Source organism: Galeopterus variegatus, unplaced genomic scaffold (genome assembly GCF_000696425.1).
Source record: "Galeopterus variegatus unplaced genomic scaffold, G_variegatus-3.0.2 Scaffold981, whole genome shotgun sequence".
Classification (NCBI taxonomy): domain Eukaryota; kingdom Metazoa; phylum Chordata; class Mammalia; order Dermoptera; family Cynocephalidae; genus Galeopterus; species Galeopterus variegatus.
In genome coordinates, this window is record NW_007727092.1 from 317,728 (window position 1) to 340,673 (window position 22,946).

Genomic DNA, 22,946 nt, shown 5'->3' on the forward strand with positions numbered 1-22,946 from the left:
AAGTTACAGAAAAGAACACAGGTAGTTAATCAGTCATAGTGAAAACATAAACAAACTGGCTAAATAATAATTTTCATTAACACAGGTGCAACTTAAAAATAGTTTGAGCAATTTACCATCAAAGGCGTCATAAAACTAAGCTATGAAACATACAAAAGAACCAATGAGATAATCGTTATGGCAACACTTGGTTCCCTAGGAAACTTAGAGAAGCAGTTGAAGGTGAAATGTGGAACCAGCAGCTGACTGGCGAAGTAGCCTTGAAGCTTTCGGTACACATATTTTCCCATAATTAGGTTTAGCTGCACCAAGGGCATCTGCTGTGTTACAATTCTTATATCCTCACCAGAGACTTTTTAGTCCTGTGAAAGTTTTCTGTTTTTTCCCAAGCTTAGCATTTCTATGTGCAATACTAAACGGTTACGTTATTCCTCAAACTGCCAGGCTTTGGCCTTGCAAAAACTACGGGGCTGTGGCCCCACTATGCTCCAGCCTAAACTAAAGGGCTTTGGACGTTCTACCAGCTAAGGACTGTTGTCCTACTAAGATAAAGATCCTATTAAGCTACAGCCTGATCTAAGGACTGTGGTCCTTCTAATCTAAGGGCTGTGGCCCTACTAAGCTAAAGGATAAGTCCCCACGAAATACATACGCTTTATTAATTTTAGTACCCTCTACAATAACTGAAAATAATCATAATTTTCGCTCCTCCTTTCCCATATATATAGTTCATTTTTTTCCCTGTTTAATTGCACTGGCTAGTATTTCCCAACAGTATTGAAAATAACAGTGGTAATAGTAGTTGTTCTTTCTTGCTGTCAAATTTTATGGAACAGCTTCTGTTTTGTCATTAAGCGTAACACAATGTTGAACTTCACATGGCTGTTGTTCCCACTCCTCAGGTTTCAGCCCAAAGGTCATGTCTTCATGAAGGCTTTTCTTAGCTACATGATCTAAAAATCCCTCATTCCCACGTCTGTCAGTCTCTAATTAGTCACCTTGCTTTATTTTCTTCACAGAAATTATTTCTGTACTTATCATGCACTATGTATTGAATTCTGAATTTACTTTACGTGACAGCTTCTGTTTTGTCATTAAGCGTAACACAATGTTGAACTTCACATGGCTGTTGTTCCCACTCCTCAGGTTTTAGCCCAAAGGTCATGTCTTCATGAAGGCTTTTCTTAGCTACATGATCTAAAAATCCCTCATTCCCACGTCTGTCAGTCTCTAATTAGTCACCTTGCTTTATTTTCTTCACAGAAATTATTTCTGTACTTATCATGCACTATGTATTGAATTCTGAATTTACTTTACGTAGTGGATTGAATTATGCCCCCCCCCCAAACTCCCTGAAGCTTGAATTGTGTCCCCTAAATTTTACGTATTGGAAATAGCTCCCACTGTGACTGTCAACAGGGTGGGAAATCCTATTATGGTAATTGGAAGGTGGAACCTACAAGAGGTGATTGGATTGTAGGACCATGCCCTAGTGAATGGATTAAAAATGGTGGTCGGGGGCGTGGTTCTGAGGGCTTTAAAGGAAGAAGGAGGGGAGTCTGTCTCTTTCTCCTCTTTCTGCTTTCACCATCTTGCAATGTGCCACCTCTGGTTCACTGTCGCCACCACCAGATGGACTTTGGACTTCCCAGCCTCAGAAACTGTAAGCAATAAATTTTATTTTCTTTATAAATCACCCCGTTTCAGGTATCCTGTTATAGCAACACAAAATGGACTAATACATGTTTTATGTTTACTTTTTATCTTTTGCCTTCACTTAAATGTAAGGTTCACTAGAGCAAGAACAAACCTGGTCTGCCTGGTACAGAATACCTTTCTTTCTTTTTTTCTTTCTCCTTCCTTCCTTCCTTCCCTCCCTCCCTCCCTCCCTTCCTTCCTTCCTTTTTTCTTTTTTTTTTTTTGACAGCTGGCTGGTACAGGGATCCAAACCCTTGACCTTAGTGTTACAATTCTCTAACCAGCTGAGCTAATCAGCCAGCCCCCTTTCTATTTCGTGATCAATGAACATTGGACCTCCCAACTAAGAAAAATGAATGCACTAGTATTTCTTTCCATCTTTTCATTGCCTCCCTGTGATATTTTGAAATACATATTTGGTCTTAGTCTTAGTTCATTTTCATGCATACAGCTCCTAAAATCCTTAGACTCTCTGAAGTGCTGTTTTTCATATGCTAATGAATTGACTGATGGCTGGCAGCCCCCTAGGTAGCTTCAAGATCGGGTGTGGTCACTGGAAAGATCAAAGCAGAATTAAAGAGTTGGAACTTTCAGCCCTACCCCCCCAACCTCATGGAGGGGAGAGAGGTTGAAGTTAAGCTGATCACCAATGGCCAATGATTTAATCAATCATGCCTACGTAATGAAGCTCCCATAAAAATCCAAAAGGACCGGGTCCAGAACACTTCCAGATACCTAAACATGGGGGGTTCCTGGAGGGTGGCATTCCCAGGAAGGCTATGAAAACTCTGCACCCCTTCTCCACACCTCACCCTATGTGTCTCTTCATCTGTATCCTTCGTAACATCCTTTGCAATAAACTGGTAAACGTGTTTCCCTGAGTTCTGTGAGCTGCTCTAGCAAATCAATCAAGCCCAAAATGGGAGTCATGGGAACCCCAATTTGAAGCCAGTCAGTCAGTTCTGGAGGACTGGACTTATAACAGGCATCTGAAGGGGGACAGCCTTGGGAGACTGAGCCCCCAACCTGTGCAATCTGATGCTATCTCCAGGTAGATAGTGTCAGAATTGGACTGAATTAGAGGACTCCCAGCTGGTGTCCACTACAGAATTGCTTGCTTGCTTGGTGGTAGGAAGAAATCCCCACACAGTTGGTCACAGAAGTCTTCTGTGCTGATGCTGAGTTATAGGAAAAATACTTTGGTTTGTTTATTCTTATATATTATCACTCCCATTTCACTACTATTTCGACGTCGCCCCATTTTACTATACTGAAATACCACATTTCCACAGTTCTGTAGCTGCATGTGTAAGTTGCTCCCCTATGGCTAACAGTGCTTTTGCCACCATTCTCATCACTTAGTTAGATTTTGTCAGCTATTGTTTTCTTCAAGGTCTCATGAGTGCAATTATAGTCTCTGACCCTTTTGTGTTTGGGAGTCTCTTATTTGAACAACAGTTAGCAAATATAATTTGGGGGTCCATAAATTTTCTTAGCCATTTCTTAGAACTTCATAGACATTGTTCCATTATCTTTTGTCAAGAAACGTTGCTCAAGTTGGCATGCAGAAAGCCTTATTCTGCTACTGCAATCAGTGGTTGTGCTGGGTATTTGCCTGTTTGCTCTCAGGGTCATATTTCTTGTTGCAGGAAATGTCTCAAGCTCTCTTGCCTGCATTTCCAGGTAAGTTCTGCCAATGTAGGCACTCTCAGAAGACCAGAGGAGAGGAAGAGAGGGAAAGCCTGGGTTTCTCTCTCTCTGCTTCAGCTGACATCTTGGTCAGTGGCTTTATCTTCTTCTTGGATCAGCACCCTCCACGCTTCCCCTCGGTGCATAGTCTCAGCTCTCTCCTTTGTCTTTTCCTCTGATAAGGCCTGCCTTAGTTTTATTCTCCATCAGCTTCAAATTCCCTCCTTCTCACCCCAGGCTCCCAAAATGTGGAGCTCCCCCGAGGGCCTGTCACGCTCCAGCTCCCTTGACATCCGCAACCAGCCCAGCAGTGATCACCAAGCTGCCACCAGAAACACACAACGCCCCCTCATTCCCCATTGCCAGAACGATGGGAGTGCCTTAGGCCAAGCCCCACCTCCTTCCTACTCTTCCCACCCCCTCCCCTGCAACTGCTCTGCAAAATCTTAGGATGTAAAAAAAAATTAATATTTTAAAACTTTCTCCTTCTGAAATTCCTATGATGACTTCCATTTTCTGACTAGACGCTGACTAATTCAGGGAAGATTAGGAGATGTGCTAAACTACACCAAATTTTTCTTCCTTCCTCTCTGGCCATCACTTTTCAAAGTTTATTAGAACAGGGCTGCATGCCTTTCACTGCTGTTTCCAGAGGCCTATTTTGGCTCTTCTAAAAACTTTTGTTAAGCATTAGGAATATTTCATCTTTAATTCCATGATCAGTATTTCAGAAAGCATGTTTGGTACTCTTATGCTTGTGAAATACAGAGAAGTGTAGCCTGAAAGTTAGAGCTCTTGCCAACCATGGTAATATTTTATCACTTTTAGCTCAAAATGTTGATAAAATGTCAAGGCATCAAAATGTGAAAAGGTGGAGTTTATGAGTTGTTGTCCTATTTCAGATGGAGTCTCTGCTTATTAAACTCTCCTCTCTAATCATAAATTTTTTAAATAAAAAGTTTCAAAGCATTGAAGCTCAATATCAAACAGCAAAATTGAGCACTTAAAGGGCAAATACTTAAAATGTATACTTAATTTACTCATTCCTGCAAAAATTTGTTGATCCTCTGAATACTGATAGAGAAAAAGAAAAAAATATGTATCTGTGAGCCCCCAGCATGTGCTAATTCTTCTAGGCGACGGGATACACAATACACAAACAAGACAAAAACAATTGTTTACATTCTGCCGTCCTCACCCAAGGTAAAACCCCTGAAACTACCTAAAAAGAGAAACAAATTATTCTGATCCTAACACACTCACATAGGCTGGCCAAATTGGGCAATTAACAGCACGGACTGTAAGAAATGAAGATGCCCATTTACGGGGTACATAGATTGGCATCAAATGCCTGTCCAATTTTAATCTTCCCATACCTGTTGCAAGGGCAGGCAATTCTCACATCCCAGCCACTTCCCAATAGGATGGTATGTGCAGTACAGATGTTGTATCAGTGACACATCTTAGCACGAGTCAAGTGCCCAGTTCCTGTTCTAAACAGTCAGAAGGGTCTAGTTGGGTGTCAAGTCATCGTCTGAAACAAAGGGAAGCAGGGTCAGCTCCTACTGTTACACCTAGCCAAGACTGCCACATCAGAAGCACCTCGCTTCTCATCAGCTTATTTACTGCTGAAATGTGTTAATAGGAGGCTCTAATTATTACTGGTTCCGTTCATTATTCTTGCTTGGAGAGACCACATTTCATAATACTAACAACTAAGACAAATTTGGAAGTAAAGTTTCAGTAACCAATAGTAAACTGTAATCATTGCTTTATTTTTTTATTTTATTTATTTATTTTTTTGTCTTTTTTCGTGTCCGGCAACGGATCGCAACCCTCAGTGTCGTGCCCGTACCGGACCGGGACTGGCAACGGGATCGCAACCCTCGGTGTCGCACCCGCTCCTCGCTCAGCCAGTGAGTGGGAACCGGTCTGTATGTGGGATCCGAACCCTCGGGCGGGAGCGCCACCGCGCTCCTAAGCGGCGCACTGTAGCAGTGTGCCACCGGGCCGGCCCGCTGTCCTAGAATTTGGCCCAAGATGGAGCAAGCCCTCTTAGAGCAATGCATGGCTACCCGGGGCCTGCTCATGACCTGCAAATTGCTTTAAAAAAAAAAACTATTTGCAGTTCCTTTCCAATGTATCCTTTCCCAAGATGACAGGACCAAAATCAAATCTTGAAGAAAAACTCTTCAGTAACCTTTGTAAATTTTCTTTGTGGTTCTGTCCAAAGCCCTTTAACATTCACAGTTCATTCATTCAACAAATATTTATGGGGTTCTTACTATGTATCAGGCACTGTTCTTTTGAAGAAAACGAGTGATGGAAGATTTTCTTTTAGATGGGCGATCAGTAAAGCCCTCTTTGATGTGACCTTTGAGACTGAATGAATGGAAGGCAAGCTGTGCAAATTTCTAGCAACTGAGCTGTCCGGGCAGAGAAAATGCAAAAACCCTCAGGGATTGCAGTGGGCAAGGGAGAAATTGGTGGATGAGCTAAGAATGTGGCGACATGCAGGGGACTGAATACATAAGCCATGGTAGAAGTTCTGGGTCTTGGTCTGAGTGTGAAAACACTGGGATTGTGAAAACAGAATGACATGGTGTGGTTTACATTTTACTCTAGCATCTGTACAGAAAATAGACTGTGTATGTGGGGGGTTGTGGTGGGGGGGGTCGAGGCAGCCTGGGGAGACTCGAAGAATGGTTTGGAGGTTGTGGTGGTCATTAAGTTCAGATGATTGTAGATTGAACTGAGTGATAAACATTGAGGTAGTGAGCTCTCATATCCAAAATACATTTTTATTTATTGTCCTTTTTGAGACCGGCTGCACCGCGCTCAGCCAGTGAGCGCTGTGAGCGCACCGGTCATCCCTATATAGGATCCGAACCCGCGGCGGGAGCGCTACTGCGCTCCCAGCGCCGCACTGTCCCGAGTGCGCCACAGGCTCAGCCCCAAAATACATTTTTAAAGGTAGAGTTTGTGGGTCTTGATGATGAATGAATTAAATATGGAATGTTAGAGAAAAAATGATGACGACTCAAATTGGGTCCTGAGCAACCAGGGAAATGATGGCATCAATTACTGAAAATGGGAACACGGGGAGAGTAAAGTCTGAAGTGCAAATCATCAGTTTTCCTTTTTAGAGAACTTGCCATGTTAAGGCAAGTATCCAAGTTGACTGTTGCTGGGAACTCAAAGAGACCAGGGCTGGAGATAATTTAGATGTGACATATGAGTGGCATTTTAGGTGAAGAGCCTGGATGAGAACATGTAGGCAGACTGCACTGCAGGGCACCCCCAAAGTGCAGTCATCAGGAAAAGGAGTGTATGGCAAATTAAAACAGAACCCAAAGAATCCCAAATTTATGCCAACATTTGCACTAAAATAGTGCAATTAAAAAACCGTAGACTACTGAAACACACTTAATTTAGCAGTAATCTAGTACCTTAAATGTCCTTACTCAAAATGCAAATTATATATTCTGAGACTGTTTCAAAACACTGTCCTGAAATAACTGCACAATATAGTCAAAACATATTTATTACTTTTTGGTGTCATTTTGTACACTCCCGTACAAATATAAGAATATAGTCATATTTACAGGTATTGAAATCTGTATATTCAAACCCAATATGTAAATACAGTAGCTTTAAGTCCTGAACTACAATAGTCCTAGTACGCAGATTGCCCGCCCCCTTCCCCTTTAAAATAGTTCCTTAAAGCTACAGTTGTATTTAAACAGAACAAGAAACTGTTAATGAAACGGGATAACAATTTGTTCTTTGCAAAATTTTAATCACTGCCTTCCCAAGATTTTGCAAGTGTGAAACAGATATATGATTCAGAAGAAAAATAAAGCCACTCATTTGGGCTATTAAAAGAAGCATAATGTCTTGAAAAAGGGCCAGAGCATGAAATTTTCAGTGTGCTTAAAATATGGAATTACAGTCCAAGTTTTAAAATTGTTAGACTAGTTAAAAAGGAAAAAAAGGTAGAGAAGCTGGTTGTTCAGGGGAAAGAGTTTCTGGCAGACCCACCTTCACAAAATGTATTTTGTTACAGTAACAGTTTTTAAAATTTGAATGTAGACTACTAACCTTCTACAACACAAAAATAAAAAAAATAAAAACCCTGAAGTTCTCTAGGGGCTATTCAATATTTCTATTTTCAAAGTACCTGAACCAAGGTTCACGCTCAAATCCATAGCAAAGGCCAACTAGATAAAGAGTATTTCAGGATATTATGCCTATTTTAATAGATATTCCCTAGTTACCTCAAGCAGATTAAGAGCTGGACATCATGTCTGTATTAAAGTGCAATATCTAAAATAATTTACTATAGAATCATAAGTGGATCAGATTATAAAAATATTTCCACAAAAATTAATTTTGTTTAAAATTTACCACTAAGAAATTTGTAATTAGGTATCTTTCTCCTAAATGTGACTAATTCATGTAAACTTTTTTTAAAACAAAGGAACAGAGCGACATAGATCAATAAACTAGTTGCAAATCATTCTATTTTTACCTAAATCAAGTTGCCATCTGATCAAGAAACATTTGCCTCTTACATCACAAATTGCTTGCTTCTTTCCAGAAAAAATACAGTAAGGGTTCTAGATTAACACAGCTCTTTGGGGTTTCATTTACATGTACTAATTAATAAGTTCAGCAAATGTTAACAATGTCATAGGTATGAACATTTCACGACGATATAATTCATAGTGATATTTGCCTTTTCTTACATTATAAAAGCATTCTTAAATTACAAAGGAAAAAATCAGCTTCCAGTATAAGATTTTAATTCCTCTTAATTACACTGGAACATTTTTGCACTTTAGAAAATACCAACAATACTATCACTTAGTTTACTTCTTAAATTTATTGAAAAGACTGGGTGTTGACTTACATACTTTAAATATGCTTAAAGCACAGAGCAATTTTAAAATTTTAGTATCCAGGTTGTAGTAACAGTGATGTTGATGTCTAACATCAAAAATAAGCCCTTGGTGCTGGCAGTTCTAGAAGCACATATCTGCCTCAACAGATTTAAAAAACCAAATGAACAAACAAAATTCTCTAAATCAGATGTCAAGATTTTGAAGTTAAAACATTTTTCTGTATACAGAAACCCCTGTGATTTGATACAATACTGGCAGTGTTATGTTAAGGCCATGTGACTAATATTTTAGCAAAGAAAAAAAAAAAGCCAAGGTAATTTTATAGTAGCAATAGTTTCTTTTTTTATTTTAATATATTTTAGGAAACAATATACAAAGCTGAACTTTCCCACCATTTCCAGATAACAGCAGGAAGCTCCAATTACACAAATTTAGCGTTTTGTGATGGCTAAGAACAGCAGTCAGCACCAGACTTGAACAGTTAGCTACAACACAAACATCCTTCAAAATGAAATGTCGTAATAGCAAGACAGGTAAACCAGGGTTTAACAAATGGCAACCACTTGGGAAGTGACTTAATCATTCTTGTTGAATTCCATATTTCATTAAATATCTTATACACAATTTCCTGTTAATATGCTTTAAACAAAACCTCCCTTAAGGAATTATTTTAATTAAGTATAAATATTCAACAAGAATAGTTCTGATAAAGAATCCCCAGGTAGTTCAAATTCTAATATGCATTGACCGAAGGAAAAGAATAACAATTTTTGTTTGTTTTAACATGTTTATTACAACAGATACAATTCACATCTGACTAGCTTTGTTTCCTCTTTCCCCTCCCACAACCATGTTCATTGGGCCTTTTCCTCATAGTTGAGCAATCAATGTACTTTCAGCACACATGCCCAGCAGTACTTTTAAGTCCATTCTTACAGGGTGCAAATGGATTTCAATAATTTATACAAACAAGTGGGTTATGCTCAATCACTGCAATTTTAAGCTACTGTACACAGGAATGAAAAGGTCATAGAAAAGTGCCATAGCAACAGTGCCTTAAGAAAGGAGAAGAGGAGCCTTAAAAAAAAATGGATCAAATCAGATCAAGGATTTCAGAGGGAAATGGATGGAACACATGGGAAATGGAAAACATTTCTCTGCAAAACAAATGGAGATGCACTGCTCTTGATCAGGTGCAAGTGTGGAAACAGTTGTTTCATGATATTTTTTGTACACTGCCCATATGGTTCAAATTCTTATCTTTAGACACAGATCGCCTGGCGCTTGCACTGAATTTTTGAAAATGCAAGATTACTGAATGATAAATTAACCCCCCAAAATTTTTTTAAAAAAGCTAATTTTGCAGACAGGTTTACATGTAAAAGGCTAGGTATTTAGCCACCTCAGCGTTGATTAGTTTTGGATGTCTAAGTTCTGTTACACATGGCTTCCCATGGCTTCACTCTACAAAACATATTTACAACGTGAAGAATACATCTACAAGAAATCTACATTTCAAGGGTTTTACAAATCAATCTTGTATCTTTCCCCTGAATTGACTCTCACAGACCCCCATCCCCTTGTCATTTCCTTTGCCCAGCTTAACGGTCCAAAGTCTACTTAAATGCAGCTCAAAAATGTTAAGATTGGGCAATAGATTTACAGTTTCTGTACTCAAAATCATGTGCAATTATTCACATCTTCACACCATGAAGGAATTCTGATTTTTTAGCTTTTCAAGTTCCTTGATTTGTTGTCTCAAAAATAATATCCTGAAAAATAAAAGCAGATATTAGAACCTGTGTGTACACATGAGGGTACTTTAAAAAGTTCATGGAAAGATACATGTTATCTTTTAATTCTATTTTTCCACAAACTTTTTGATGTATCCACATAAACACTATAGAAAAGCAAACTTTTAACTACAAAAATCTTTAAAAATGGAATAAGCAATTACTAATTAAGACTAAATAATTAAAAACTATTAGTTCACAGTTGAGATAAAATAACTCATATATTAAAGTATCAGAATGAAAAAAGTTAGAATGTTTCTTAGTTTTCTAACAACTTACTAATTACTTTGAATATAAAATTGATTTAAAACTTATTGTCCTGTACACTATAACACACATTTTCTAAAAAGGCAGTAGATATTAAATATGAGATAAAACTATACTGTGTTTTTTCTGGTTCACAAAAATAGTAAGACTAGAATTAACTACGTGTAAGAGGTTATTATTTTGAAGAGCAATTCTCAATGTACATGTAGGATCAAAGTCCGATTGATATGTTGTAAATTTAAAACAAAAAATAAAACAAACCCCACAATTAACTAGATTCCCATGGACTTCATAAAATCATTCCTCTTCTGATCCTTCTCTTCTGTAAGTTACAGATATTTATGGCCTGTATTGGTGAATTTGGCATAGTCACATACTGGCTTGATACCTGACTGTCTATACGAGGGTACTTCAAAAAGTTTGTGGAAAAATAGATAATGCAAATCTTTCCATGAAATTTTAAGTACCTACATACTGTTTTCCTAAGATGCAATAAAAAAGTTTAATTTCCCAAAAGTCAAATGATCTGACAAGCCAAAATGAAATTTTATATATGTTTGAACTACATTCAGGGCAATCCTAGAGTAAAAGAATCGCAGTTGATAATTCAAAAAGTACGCCGGATATTTTAGTAATTGAAAAGGTTAAGAACTCATTCCAAATTTATTATAAATCCCAACTTGGTATTTACTAAATATATATGGTTTCACAACAAGATTAATTCTGTGACCCAGTGATTTATATAGACAGGATATGAAGCCACTGAAAGTTTGTCTTCAATTTTCTAATAGACATTAAGAAAAAAATCTATGCTATTTTTTCTGTGACTTAGATATTCTACTTGCATGAAAACAAGACTAAGAAATATAAGAGTACAGATGAAAAAAATTAAGATAGCAGATAATACATTATTAAACTTGCTGGAAAACTGAATTTTCTATAATTTCCAAAGGATCTGCAGCAATGTAATAGTAATTAATAGTATTTAAACAGTATTAAATATAACTAATAATTTAAAATTTCAACTGAAACAAATACCCTCAGCAATAGAGTGCTAACCTCAATTCAAGAAGGGACCTTTATAATTAGTTGCTGTCAACATTTCACTTTTTAAATAATATACTGTCGTAGCTTAGTGTTATAAGGAGAAATGTCTTATGAAACATTTATCATGGATTAAGATAAATAAAATCTAGGTGCCTATCACTCACAGGAATATTATTAAATTATAAAAATGCAGGTACAGAACATGACACAATATATCAAAGAGAACTTTAAATTTCAATTTAAGGTACATAATTCTAAGAAAAGTAAACATTTATTTCAGTGAAACTTACCTTTGTTCTCTCAAAGTTGCTTGAATTTCACATACTCTGACTAAAGATCTTAAATTTTTTAATTCAGTACAAATTTCTGACATGTGAACACTTCCCATGTTATGGGCTTCTTCACGCAATCTTGATGCCTATAATTAAAGAAATAAAGATTACATAAAATATATTATAAATAACATTAACACACACAAAATAAAACATTATATTTCTGAGTAGAACTTTATATCAAGATTACAGAATAATCCTTTCCCTTTAAATCCATAAAAATGCTGGTGAATTTAAGGGGAAAAGTTATTTTCTGTTAAGAAACTCTAATGATGGAACGTACTTATTTTAAGCTTTCCCTTCAGGTTTCTTGAGAAAATAGCATTTCTAATCTCTGGATATTATTGCGCTAGGACAGAAGGGCTCACAATTTGTGGTTAATAAAAGATGCTGGGTCAGCCAAAGAGACTGTCATCTCTGCAAGTTCAGGTATAATATTAATAAAAGAACCTCACTATATCCCTAATATCATGAGACACAAAACACGTTCTCTGCAAACTTTCAGAACATTTTAGATATTCAGTTACCTAATAAAATAGAGACGCAAATGGCAGTACTAGAAGGTCCTAAGGTCTTTCAACCCAAAGCAAAAATGTTTCCTAGCTTCTAGTTGCTAGTCTACTTAGAAAGTGAGATAAAATTAATAGTTCTTATATTCTGAAACTATCAGAGTGGCTGAGTGAAAAAAGCACACTGGCTTTGAGCCACACCAGTGTATTTAACTGGGTGACCCTGGAATAACCTATTTGGTCTTAAGGGCCTCAATAGCAAAATGGGAAAACTCATCGTCTGTACTGCTTAACAGATTTAAACGGTGGAAAAAATAAACTTAAGACACTCAGCACAGAGCTAAATGCCGAGTACTTGATAACAGTAGCTATAATAATTAAAATATTTTGTGAGTCTACAAAAAGTTCTCATAAACTACTCTATAAGTATCAAATATTTTATGAAATGATTATGGACAATCTAATAAATTAGTTATTTTAAATACAGCTTGAATTCAGTGGTCTAGATTAGATTTTCTGATCTGGTCATCCAAAAACAAAACATGCCGTGAATCATGTAACATACTTGCTTCTCTGCATGATCTGCCGGCCATCCTTGAACATGTTTTATGAGATTTTCATTGAAGTGTGCTGCTAGTGTAGGCGTTAATGAACACGCAGGTCGGGCAGATGAATTCTGTGGTACAACTGCTGCATTTGATGCATTACTACTAGAAGTATGATTTGGACCAGGTGATGGACTTCTCTGGCTACTGGAAGAGAAAACAGAATTGAATGTGTAGTGTGTTTAAAAGTAGTTTCTGGGTATTCTAAAAATTGCTTAATATCTTCTATTAATTTAAAGATATCCAAATTCCTGAGGAAAATTTGTTATTTTAACATCAAATAAATAGAATTAACAACCCAAAGTATATTTGTATCATGTATTCCTCAATACACTTTTGGAAGAAAATAAAGCCCTTTAACACTACTGTCAAATTTAAAATAATCTGTATTTTCCAAATTGTAGAACCTGTTGACTTTGTATACCACAAACACTAATAAGAATATAACTAAGAAATGGTCACATTTTTACAGTTGTACATATAAGGCACATCTGAAGAAGTATCTCATATACATCTACATAAGAACAGGAAAATACATACTGTCTCTGTTCAACATCAGAACAAAGTGTTGAATCAGAGGGTGAAATAATGTGAACCAAAATAGTCATTTTATTGAATAGCACTGAATGAGCATAAGTGGCAAAACAAGACCAAAAAAGTAACACTTTGAGATTGGTTATCTTCTTGTAAAACTGAATGGTTTGGGCCAGGGTTTGGGGATATGGTGGTGAGAACCAAAAATTTAATCACCCAAGTTGATTTCCTACCTGCTTCACCAGACTTGACTCTGAATGAATTTCAGTTATTTCCAAAAACTAAATCTCCCAAAGGATGAAGAGTTTTTCACCACTGAGGATATTTAAAATAATACTGCAGCCTCTAAAGACAATTTAAAAGAAGAATTTCCCAAAACTGTTCTGAGCAATGGCAACATTGCTGGAGTAAGAAGACAGCTTCCCAAGGTGATTATTTTGAAGGGAACAACTCTCATTTGGATGTATAAGTTCTGAAATGCTTGTTTAGAAAACAACAATAAAAACAACAGTTGAATTATTTTGCCGCCTCACAGTATGAAATAAAAATAGGAAAATCAATCAAATGAAAACCATTCACTCAACAAATTTCATTTAAAGTTGTATTGTTAATAAACCAAGAAAACTGACAACACAATACAGCACTATATAACTGTCTGAAAGGCAATCTGTACAGGGTCAGAGTTGAAGCTATTAGGAAAGCCTGACATAATTAGTTGGGAAACACCAGTCCAAGTTTTAGATGTGAGATTTTTTTGGCTTCTCAATATATTCAAATCAAAACTGCTATGAGGAAATTAAATATGATGTAATTCCAACAAAGCACTGTAAAATCATGTGCCCCTTTTGTACAAATATCACATACTTTTAGTCTCATCATATTCCACTAAGTAAAATTTTAAAGAAAAAGAGCCACTTTCTTCAAAATAACTCAGGCTTCACTACTAGAGACGATAATCTACTTTTTCATAAGACTGTCTTTATAAATTTTGCAATACATGAAAATAAAGTTTGGCTATCCATGAATTCTTCAAAAACTAAGTTCCATTACATATATAATTTATAATATCTGAACAATGCAATATGCCGTATTAAAGAAAATAATGGAGTTTCAACACATATCAACTTACTTTGAGCGCTGAAGACTTCGAGGAGAGACAACAGGTTCATGACCTTGCTGCTTGTCAGCAGTTACAGGCTGTTGTGTGGCTGACTGCGACACTGGTCCTTGCTTAACTACTACTGGAGTACTAACCTGAAAAGTCAAAATCTGGTGAGATAGGCTTCTATCACACAGGCAAATAGCATGGAAACTAGAAAAAAGTTCTGCTATCAATGAAACTTTCCTATTACTTCTATTCTCCAGTGATTAAGATAATAGGGTTGTCTTAATTCAGTTCCATAATATTAATATTAGTGATATAAACATATTAATGTAAATTATTGTTTAGGCCCCCACATCTAATCCACGCCCTCCCCTCCAATCTAAATAATAATCTTAAACATGGTAAATCTGGAGAAGTGGAATCGAGGGCTTGCCAGTTAGCTCACTTGGTTAGAGCATGGTGGTGTTAATAACAAGGTCAAGATTTCGGATCCCCTTACCAGCCAGCCACCAAAAAAAAAAAGAATGAAAATTAAAAAGTGAAATCAAAGACTTGCCAAAGGTAACATAGCTAGATATGATGGAGTTAAGTTTTGAAACTTAGATCCAATTTCTTCATAAAATGGCTTGGCTTAAGGCCATAAAATTACTATCACACGAGCATAAGAAACTAGTTCTCCTGATTTTCAGTCCAGTTTTCTTTCCAATACACTGTATTACCTCTTCTGATTTACTGTTACTTCTGTATCAATAAAAATATCTATGTTACCACACCATACAAATACAGATACTCAGATTTCAACCACATATCCAGAGAACACACTTGACCCTTGAACAATGTGGGAGTTAGGGGTGCTGACCCCCTCATGAAGTTGAAAATCCACGTATAACTTTTGACTCACCAAAAACTTGACTACTAATAGCCTAATGTTGACTGAAGTCTTACTGATAAGTCGATTAGCACATACTTTGTATATTATATGTATTATATACTGTACTCTTACAATAAAGTAAGCTAGAGAAAAGAAAATGTTATTAACAAAAACATAAGGAATAGAAAATACATTTGCAGTGCCATGCACTATTTATTGGGGGGAAAAAAAAAATCCATAAGTGGATCCATGCATTTCCAACCTGTGTTGTTCAAGGGTCAACTGTATATAAATTGGTCTATCAGAGAATGAAATATGGCCCATAAAATATTCAACTTAAGAGGTCTTCAAAGAGATTACTCTATAGAGGAAGACCAAGAGGCCCATGATTGCCAATGCGGTTACATAGGCTACTTATATTGAGACGCCAAAGAGAGTAAAAAACAAGCAGTTTAAAAATGTAAGCCCCAAATTAAGGCACAAAGATAGATGGAGCCTTTTGCGATTAAGTCGTATCCTCCAGCTGCAGGTTTTTTGTTTTGGATGATTAATAATTCTTCCAAACAAATATGGGTAGTCAGGCTTCTTCTGAATACTACCTACCTATCAGTTCTAACCAGAAATCTTTTTATAAAGAACATTTTAGTAAGTTCTACTTAAGCTCAAATGTCCAATTATTTTTAAAAACAACTTGAAAAAAGTTCCTGAGTGCAAAAGACTGATAGCCATCTGCTTACGTAGGGTTTGAAATGCTGGATTTTATAAGTGCTGTGAAACTAATGCTACAATTTATTTACTTTTATCCACTATTTATTGCACTCTTAAGATACCATCCTCAAGTTATAAGTTCTAAGCTCTAAGAAAAAGGTCTCTTTTACTGAAACTCACGTTAATTCTTCCCCCATCAAAATACAAACAATAAAAAACCACACAATAAACTAACAATTGAACTCAGAATTTAAAAAAATCAATCTAGTTTGATCCTAAAACATTCTTAGGTCAATGGCAGACACAGGAAGGAACAGAAAGACCTAAAAGCTGGCCTACCACCACTTTCAAGCTATGTTTCAATGCATTTTTAGGCTTCTGCTTAAAATCTTAATTGAAAAAAAGAATTCTTTGGCATTAAAAAGTTAGAAAGAGCTTTATTGTTTCACCATTACTAAAAAGAACCTCCCCCCTACATTCACCCTTAATTAAGAGTAAAAAGACCACAACTTGCGTACAGTGAACTCTAACCCTCTCAATGTTTTACTAGAGGTTATGTTAAATAGCAAAGCATGAGCACTACTGGTATTATGAATTGTGGACTTAAATGATGTGGTACAAAATTTGACTACAGCGTTGTAAGGTCTTGTTCATAGTCCAGTAAGAACAGACTGGCAATTTTATAACTGTGCTCTAAGGGGCAAATCCATGTAGGATTTTGCTTGGACAGATAGTACAGCTTAAGAAAAGGTCTTTCTGAATATAGAACCTGTAAGTTTCAAACTGACTCTATCACACAAACTAGACTTAACTGAAAGTTTAATTTTATCTATTAAATGAGGCAAATAGTAGGTGAATTCTTGTTATGTTTAAGTTAAATGTAATATACACGAAGCCTTACTCTTAGCACAAAAACTGACTCACTTTTGAAATAAAAGTATGAAAAAGGTCACTGAAAAACATGTTCTCATGTTTTTTAGAGTTTGAAAATCCTACAAATAGTAATGCTTGCTTAGTATACATTCTTTATCCTGCTCTCCATGTCACAAATCCAGAAGGGAATAGAATCAGAGCGTACAAAAAAGCACAGATTCAAGTTCCCCTTCGACCTCTCAATAAACTGAGAGATTCAAACCTGCATCTTGTTATCACTCACTAGTCACTCATTCCACCACTACCTTGTTCTCAGCTTTTTCTACAGTACAGATACTGAAATGCTATTATTTTCCCAAAAGTGAACAGGTTCATTACCAAATTTCCCTCAAAGATGACATACCTTTGGCTGTGATGAAACAGGAGGAGTACTAATCAAAGGTTTGATAGGGACTGTGTTAGTTTGAGGTGTGCTTATTCTTGGAGACACATAAGATCTTGGGGATGACGCATCAGACGTTAAAGACATAGGAGACTGATTAGATGGCTGGGCTATAAAAGAAAAACAATTTCAAATAAACCCAAAACCTTTGTAATATAGGTGGTGAAGATCTTTGCATCACTGTACACATCCCACACCCCCTGAGAACACTTATGTGAATAAGTCAGAACCTGACATCCTCACTGGGCTACCCTGACTAAATGAGCTGTGGTATAGGTAAGTCGGCCCACGTTCCTTCTTTCTGAAACTGGAGCAGAAAGCTAAGGCTGAACCTGTTCTCATACAGAAGGCTTCCTTATTTCTTCTATTTTATTCTAAATTTAGGCCCAGGTATCCCCTTCAGTCTCCTGCCGTATGAGGCTTACACAGAGGGTTACGAAGTCTTTGCAGGGCCGGCCCAGTGGCTCACTCGGGAGAGTGCGGTGCTGATAACACCAAGGCCCCAGGTTCGGATCCCATATAGGGATGGCAGGTTTGCTCACTGGCTGGGCGTGGTGCTGACAATACCAAGTCAAGGGTTAAGATCCCCTTACCGGTCATCTTTTAAAAAAAAAGATGAAGTCTTTGCACCATTACACTTCCATTCCAGCCCAGGTATTCCTGCTCAGTTTACCAGCTTTCTGAAAAAGTGACTCTTTCACTTCCCATTTGCTCCTGTATGTTTCTCCATTTGGACATTTGCATGCAGAATAGCTAATTTATGGCAGGAAATAAGTGCTTTTGCATTTTCTTTCCAGTCAAAAACCATCTAACATCAACCAAAATGAAACTTCAACTCTTTAAATATATACGTTTCACAAAGATTAAAGGCATATCATAGTTTACTTTGAGCCTTGGACTAAAATATTTCATTAACAAATTAAATTCTTAATTAAGTATATACTACAATACAGATTTGATAGCAATACTTGCTTTGATAGCAAAGCTTGCTTCATCTAAAAACAAAAGGAAATAAAAATACTACTGTATATGCTAGTATTACAAAAACCAAACAAAAAATATCATTACTGTAGCTAATCTCTTCAAAAGCTAAAAAGTTATTAATTCCAAAAGAAAACAAGGTACAACTCTAGAGATATCTAAGAATATAAATACCTTGTGTAGAGAGCTGAGCAGCTTGAGAAATCAAAGAAGTTAGGTTGAAAGCAGATGGTCCAGCGGTAAGAAACTTATGAATTATAGACTGCAGTGAGGCTTGTGTCACAGCTGCTGTAAGAACTAAAAACATTATCTCCTAAATTTAAATAAGAACACAGAGGCTTATGTGGCATTAGTAATAACTTGAACATCCAAAGAGAAACCAAGAAAAAACTGTGGAGTATTTCAAAGTACAACTCTCATAATAAAAGCCCAGAAAATACAATAGGTCTAAAGATTTGAAATGATGTGAGGCAGAGAAAAAGAAAACGGATTTACGAAAAAGGAAAACCAATATAGTTTCATTTACATTAATAAAGTAAGATGTTTAGTTAAAGAAAACTCCTCTAGACTTTTTAAAAACACTAAAATGTATTCACTGGAATTTCCAATTACACCAGAAACCTATCTGTATATCAACAAAGTACTCAGTATATTATTTGAAATTAACTGAATAAATGGTTGCTATTTCATGTGATTGCTTTTTTAGACAAGCTGGCCATTCAAACCCTACATCAACATCCAACACAACAACTTTTTAAAAATGGATACGAAAAAGCCAGCACTTAAAGAATACCATGTATTTTTAATGCATAAATTCTTTTATTATTGACATTTTCTTAAGCTCGTTTCCTCAAACTGTTTAAAAGTTCCACTTTGTGTTAAGTGAAACATTTACCTACCAAACAAGAGAACTGCATGATTAACTTAAGAGTATAAAATAAAAATACAGTGAAGGTGAAGACAGAAAGAATAGAGGACAAATGACCAACGAGCCTGATATAGCTCCATTTTTAGGATAAAGGAAGAACTTACCTACTTACTGCTACTATTAATGTGAAAATGTACATAAACAGAAATTGATTATTTTAAAGAGAAAATTATAAAATAAATAAAATAAAATAAAATAAATAAAATAAAATAAAATAAAACAAATTTCTAAATTGAGGATTTTACTAATTATATAATTCATAAAATAAAATAAAAATAAAATAAATAAAATAAAATAAAATAAAATAAAACAAATTTCTAAATTGAGGATTTTACTAATTATATAATTCTGCACAATACAAATGAATTTTTAAAAACTGTTACAGAAGATCCAAGTATCACTAACTCAATTATACTACCCAAGTATCACTAACTCAATTATACTACCAATGGCCTTAAATTACGGAGAATATAAATTCCAAAATCCAAAAAATGAAATTCAAACATGAATTTTAAAATAAAACAAATTTCTAAATTGAGGATTTTACTAATTATATAATTCTGCACAATACAAATGAATTTTTAAAAACTGTTACGATGAAAATTTACCTTCATTTATTTTGGATATGTCCACATTAGAATTATTAAGCTGCAGCGTAGCTTGCAAAGCAGGAAGCAACTGTCTAAGAAGATTTGGGTCCTGAAGTAACGGAGGTATTGGTGACTGTGGAACAGGAGAAACAGGGACTGCTGAAGCAGATGTTGGAGGTGCAGATGTGGGATTCAATCCAGAGGCAGAAGACGTGGAAGGAGTTGTGCAAGAATGTGATACGGATTTGTCTCCTGATGTAGATTCTAAATAAAAGGGAGGTAATAAGGCTGAAAAATTTTACCTGACTAGAGGAAACTGGAATAAAAAAATCAAAAGAGCATCTCCCATGTGCCAAGCACCTAACACAAGTAATCTCACTTACTTCTTACAAGGAAGCATACTGAGGATGCTCAGTAAATATTTGACTGACTAGAATAATGGGGTAGGCATTTTTCAATTTTATATCTCTATTTCATAGGTGAGAAAACTGAACAAGAAATATTCCATAACTTGCTTGAAGTTATACAAAACCCAGCAAACCATATCCATGCCTGATTTGAAAAGTACTATGCTCTGTCTACTAGTAATGGCTAGCTATCTCAGACACAGCTTCCATTAGGATAAAGGGACAATACAATTCTACAGGACTTAATTTATATGTACCACAAAATAAGTTGGAAAAATGTTTATGACCATAGTAATAACCTACCTAAATGACAATAGCTTTAATACAAATTGATAGGCGCCATGGTGATCATCCCCAGAATGAACAGAGGATGTGAGAAATGAGGAGACTCCTATTTTAAACTTTTATAGTTAATAATTGAGTTTTAGAACTACAAACTTCCCTTTTGTAATTAAATATATAAAGCAATTGATCTATCTGTATCATTTAAATATTATTAGCACTGAAAAGGACCCTTTTAATAGTAAAAACAAACAAACCCCTACCTCATAATATTTAGAAATTAAAAAATGTATGAAACATTCATGGAAAAACTGTAATCAAAGCCCCAGTAGAATTTTTTATACTACTTGACAAGGTGATAACATAAATCCTGAAGATTCTATAAATTCCTGAAGAAAAAGAACACAGCCTTGCTACATATAAACTTACATATAAAACTAAACCAATTTAAGGTAGGTTGAACCTTGGTAAATATATTTAAAAGTTTTTAAAACTATTAGAGGAAATCATAGAACCTATCTTTGACATCAGGAAGAATTCTAAAATTACAGAAAGCAAAACAATTATATTCAAAGTGTTAGTAACCAGAATATTTTAAAGAACTTCTATATATCAAAAAAGACAAGCTGCCCAATACAAAAATGTATGAAAGAGAGATATTTCACAGAAGAAACCTGAATGGCTAAAAGACCCAAGAAAAGATGGCTCAGCTTCTCATAACTGCTTCAAGTACATTTCAAGGATGTGCTGCTAACCATGATCAACTCAAAAAGCCTATGATATTACTATCTTTGTATAGCATACATTTTAAAGAAGGGTAACGAACTACCTATCATTTTCACCTTTGCTGTTCTTGATTCATAGACATGTATATAGAAACTTGAATGAATTGATAAATCATTTCCTTGTAAAAATCTGTGTTACTATATTTTACCAGCAATTATAGACTTTACTAGCAGTTTTCTACAGATACATCCCTTAAAGCCTCTTTCACATATAGTTTAGGGAGATCTTGATTATGTTCAGAATGAAAAAAGTTCTGTATTTTTACTTACTGCATGAACAATTAAATTAGTATTTATATCCCTCAAATTATTATCCTCACTCTGTTACTCCTGTGAATTTTCCTCTGCTGTTAATGTCAGGTTGAAGTGAATTAGAAAAGGAAGTACAAGGTGTTATCAATTTCGTTTTGGTGCTGCCAAATCTATTCAGACTTGATAAGTTAAAAGGGCTTAAAAATTCTTCAGTGTTGCCCTTTTAGCCACGCAAATAAAACACCCAAAATAGAAAAATAATACATATCACAATAAATAAACTAACAAAAATGAAACATCCCTAATCTCTAACTTTAACAGGTTTATTTACCCAGAAGATAAGACTGCTTTTGCAGTTTTGTTGAGAGATTAGATGAGCAGCATGGAAACCAGTTGACCGTACTTAATACTTATGGGACCCTTGGGCAAGTAAAGTCTCTGAAGGCCATAAATTCTCTCTTGAAATGTTTTATTTTGAGTATTAGCTCTCAACAGACTGTTTAACAGAATCACTTCTAAAACTAAAAAAAAAAGGTATCTGGGCTCCAACCCAGATCTAATGAACCTGGAGAGGCCTAAGCACATGAACAACTTATACAAGTTCTATGCATGATTCTGGCACCTCTTGCTGGTTATGAAAAAAAGACTGGAGAACCTCCAAGGTTCTTTTAAACTTTACAAGCAAATAAAAGGAAACATGACCAAATGAAATTTTTAAAATAAACAGCACAATGAGGAGAACTGAGCACAGGTAAGAATAAGATCAAAGATGGGAAAGCTAAACTTCTTTTCCAGGCATGTCTTCAGCACACTACTTTTACACTATTTTTTTATTAGCCCCATCCACCCTCCAAAAGACACACCCACATAAATGCTCTTCCAAAGCATGTTACAGGTTATTTAAACATCTTTATACTGTGTGCCTCAACCTACGTACATAATTGGAAATAACTTAATAATTAATACAAATATAAAATGCTATTCTGAAAGGTACCCTTAGTTTTATCATTAAAATATTATAAAAGGTAGAAGTTTTATACTTAAGTTATTGGTTAAGTGGCCCTCCTCTTTGTTCTGAGTGTCCTAACACAGACTCCATATTACACGGCATCTTCTACTGTATAGCAATGTTTACTATCTCTCCCTTTTACTAGAACATGAGCTATTTCAGGAGAGGAATTTCATTGTATTTATTCCTGCAGCCCTGATGCAAAACAGGACTTGGCACCAAAACAGCATCAAAATTTCTTGACTGGATGCCCAATTCTGAAATATAGGCACAGGTGAATGTAGGTGCACACTCTCTTAACTTCTAGGCCAATCTTTTTGATTGGCCTCAAAATT

At 35.7% G+C, this 22,946-nt stretch overlaps 1 protein-coding gene across 7 annotated transcripts in view; it reads right to left on the bottom strand.

The window, feature by feature from the left end:
- Positions 1–8,605: 8,605 nt before the first annotated feature.
- The window catches only part of WAC (WW domain containing adaptor with coiled-coil), an 80,464-nt gene continuing 66,123 nt past the window's right edge, over positions 8,606–22,946 (bottom strand). For all 7 annotated transcript variants that reach the window (XM_008573994.1, XM_008573993.1, XM_008573990.1 and 4 more), the window contains 7 exons: positions 19,895–20,140; positions 18,533–18,655; positions 17,339–17,487; positions 14,508–14,632; positions 12,805–12,991; positions 11,689–11,816; positions 8,606–10,063 (listed from right to left, as the gene is read on the bottom strand). In XM_008573994.1, coding sequence (XP_008572216.1) covers positions 9,994–10,063; positions 11,689–11,816; positions 12,805–12,991; positions 14,508–14,632; positions 17,339–17,487; positions 18,533–18,655; positions 19,895–20,140 — 1,028 coding nt within the window. In that variant the 3' untranslated portion in view covers positions 8,606–9,993. The remainder of the gene's footprint in view (positions 10,064–11,688; positions 11,817–12,804; positions 12,992–14,507; positions 14,633–17,338; positions 17,488–18,532; positions 18,656–19,894; positions 20,141–22,946) is intronic.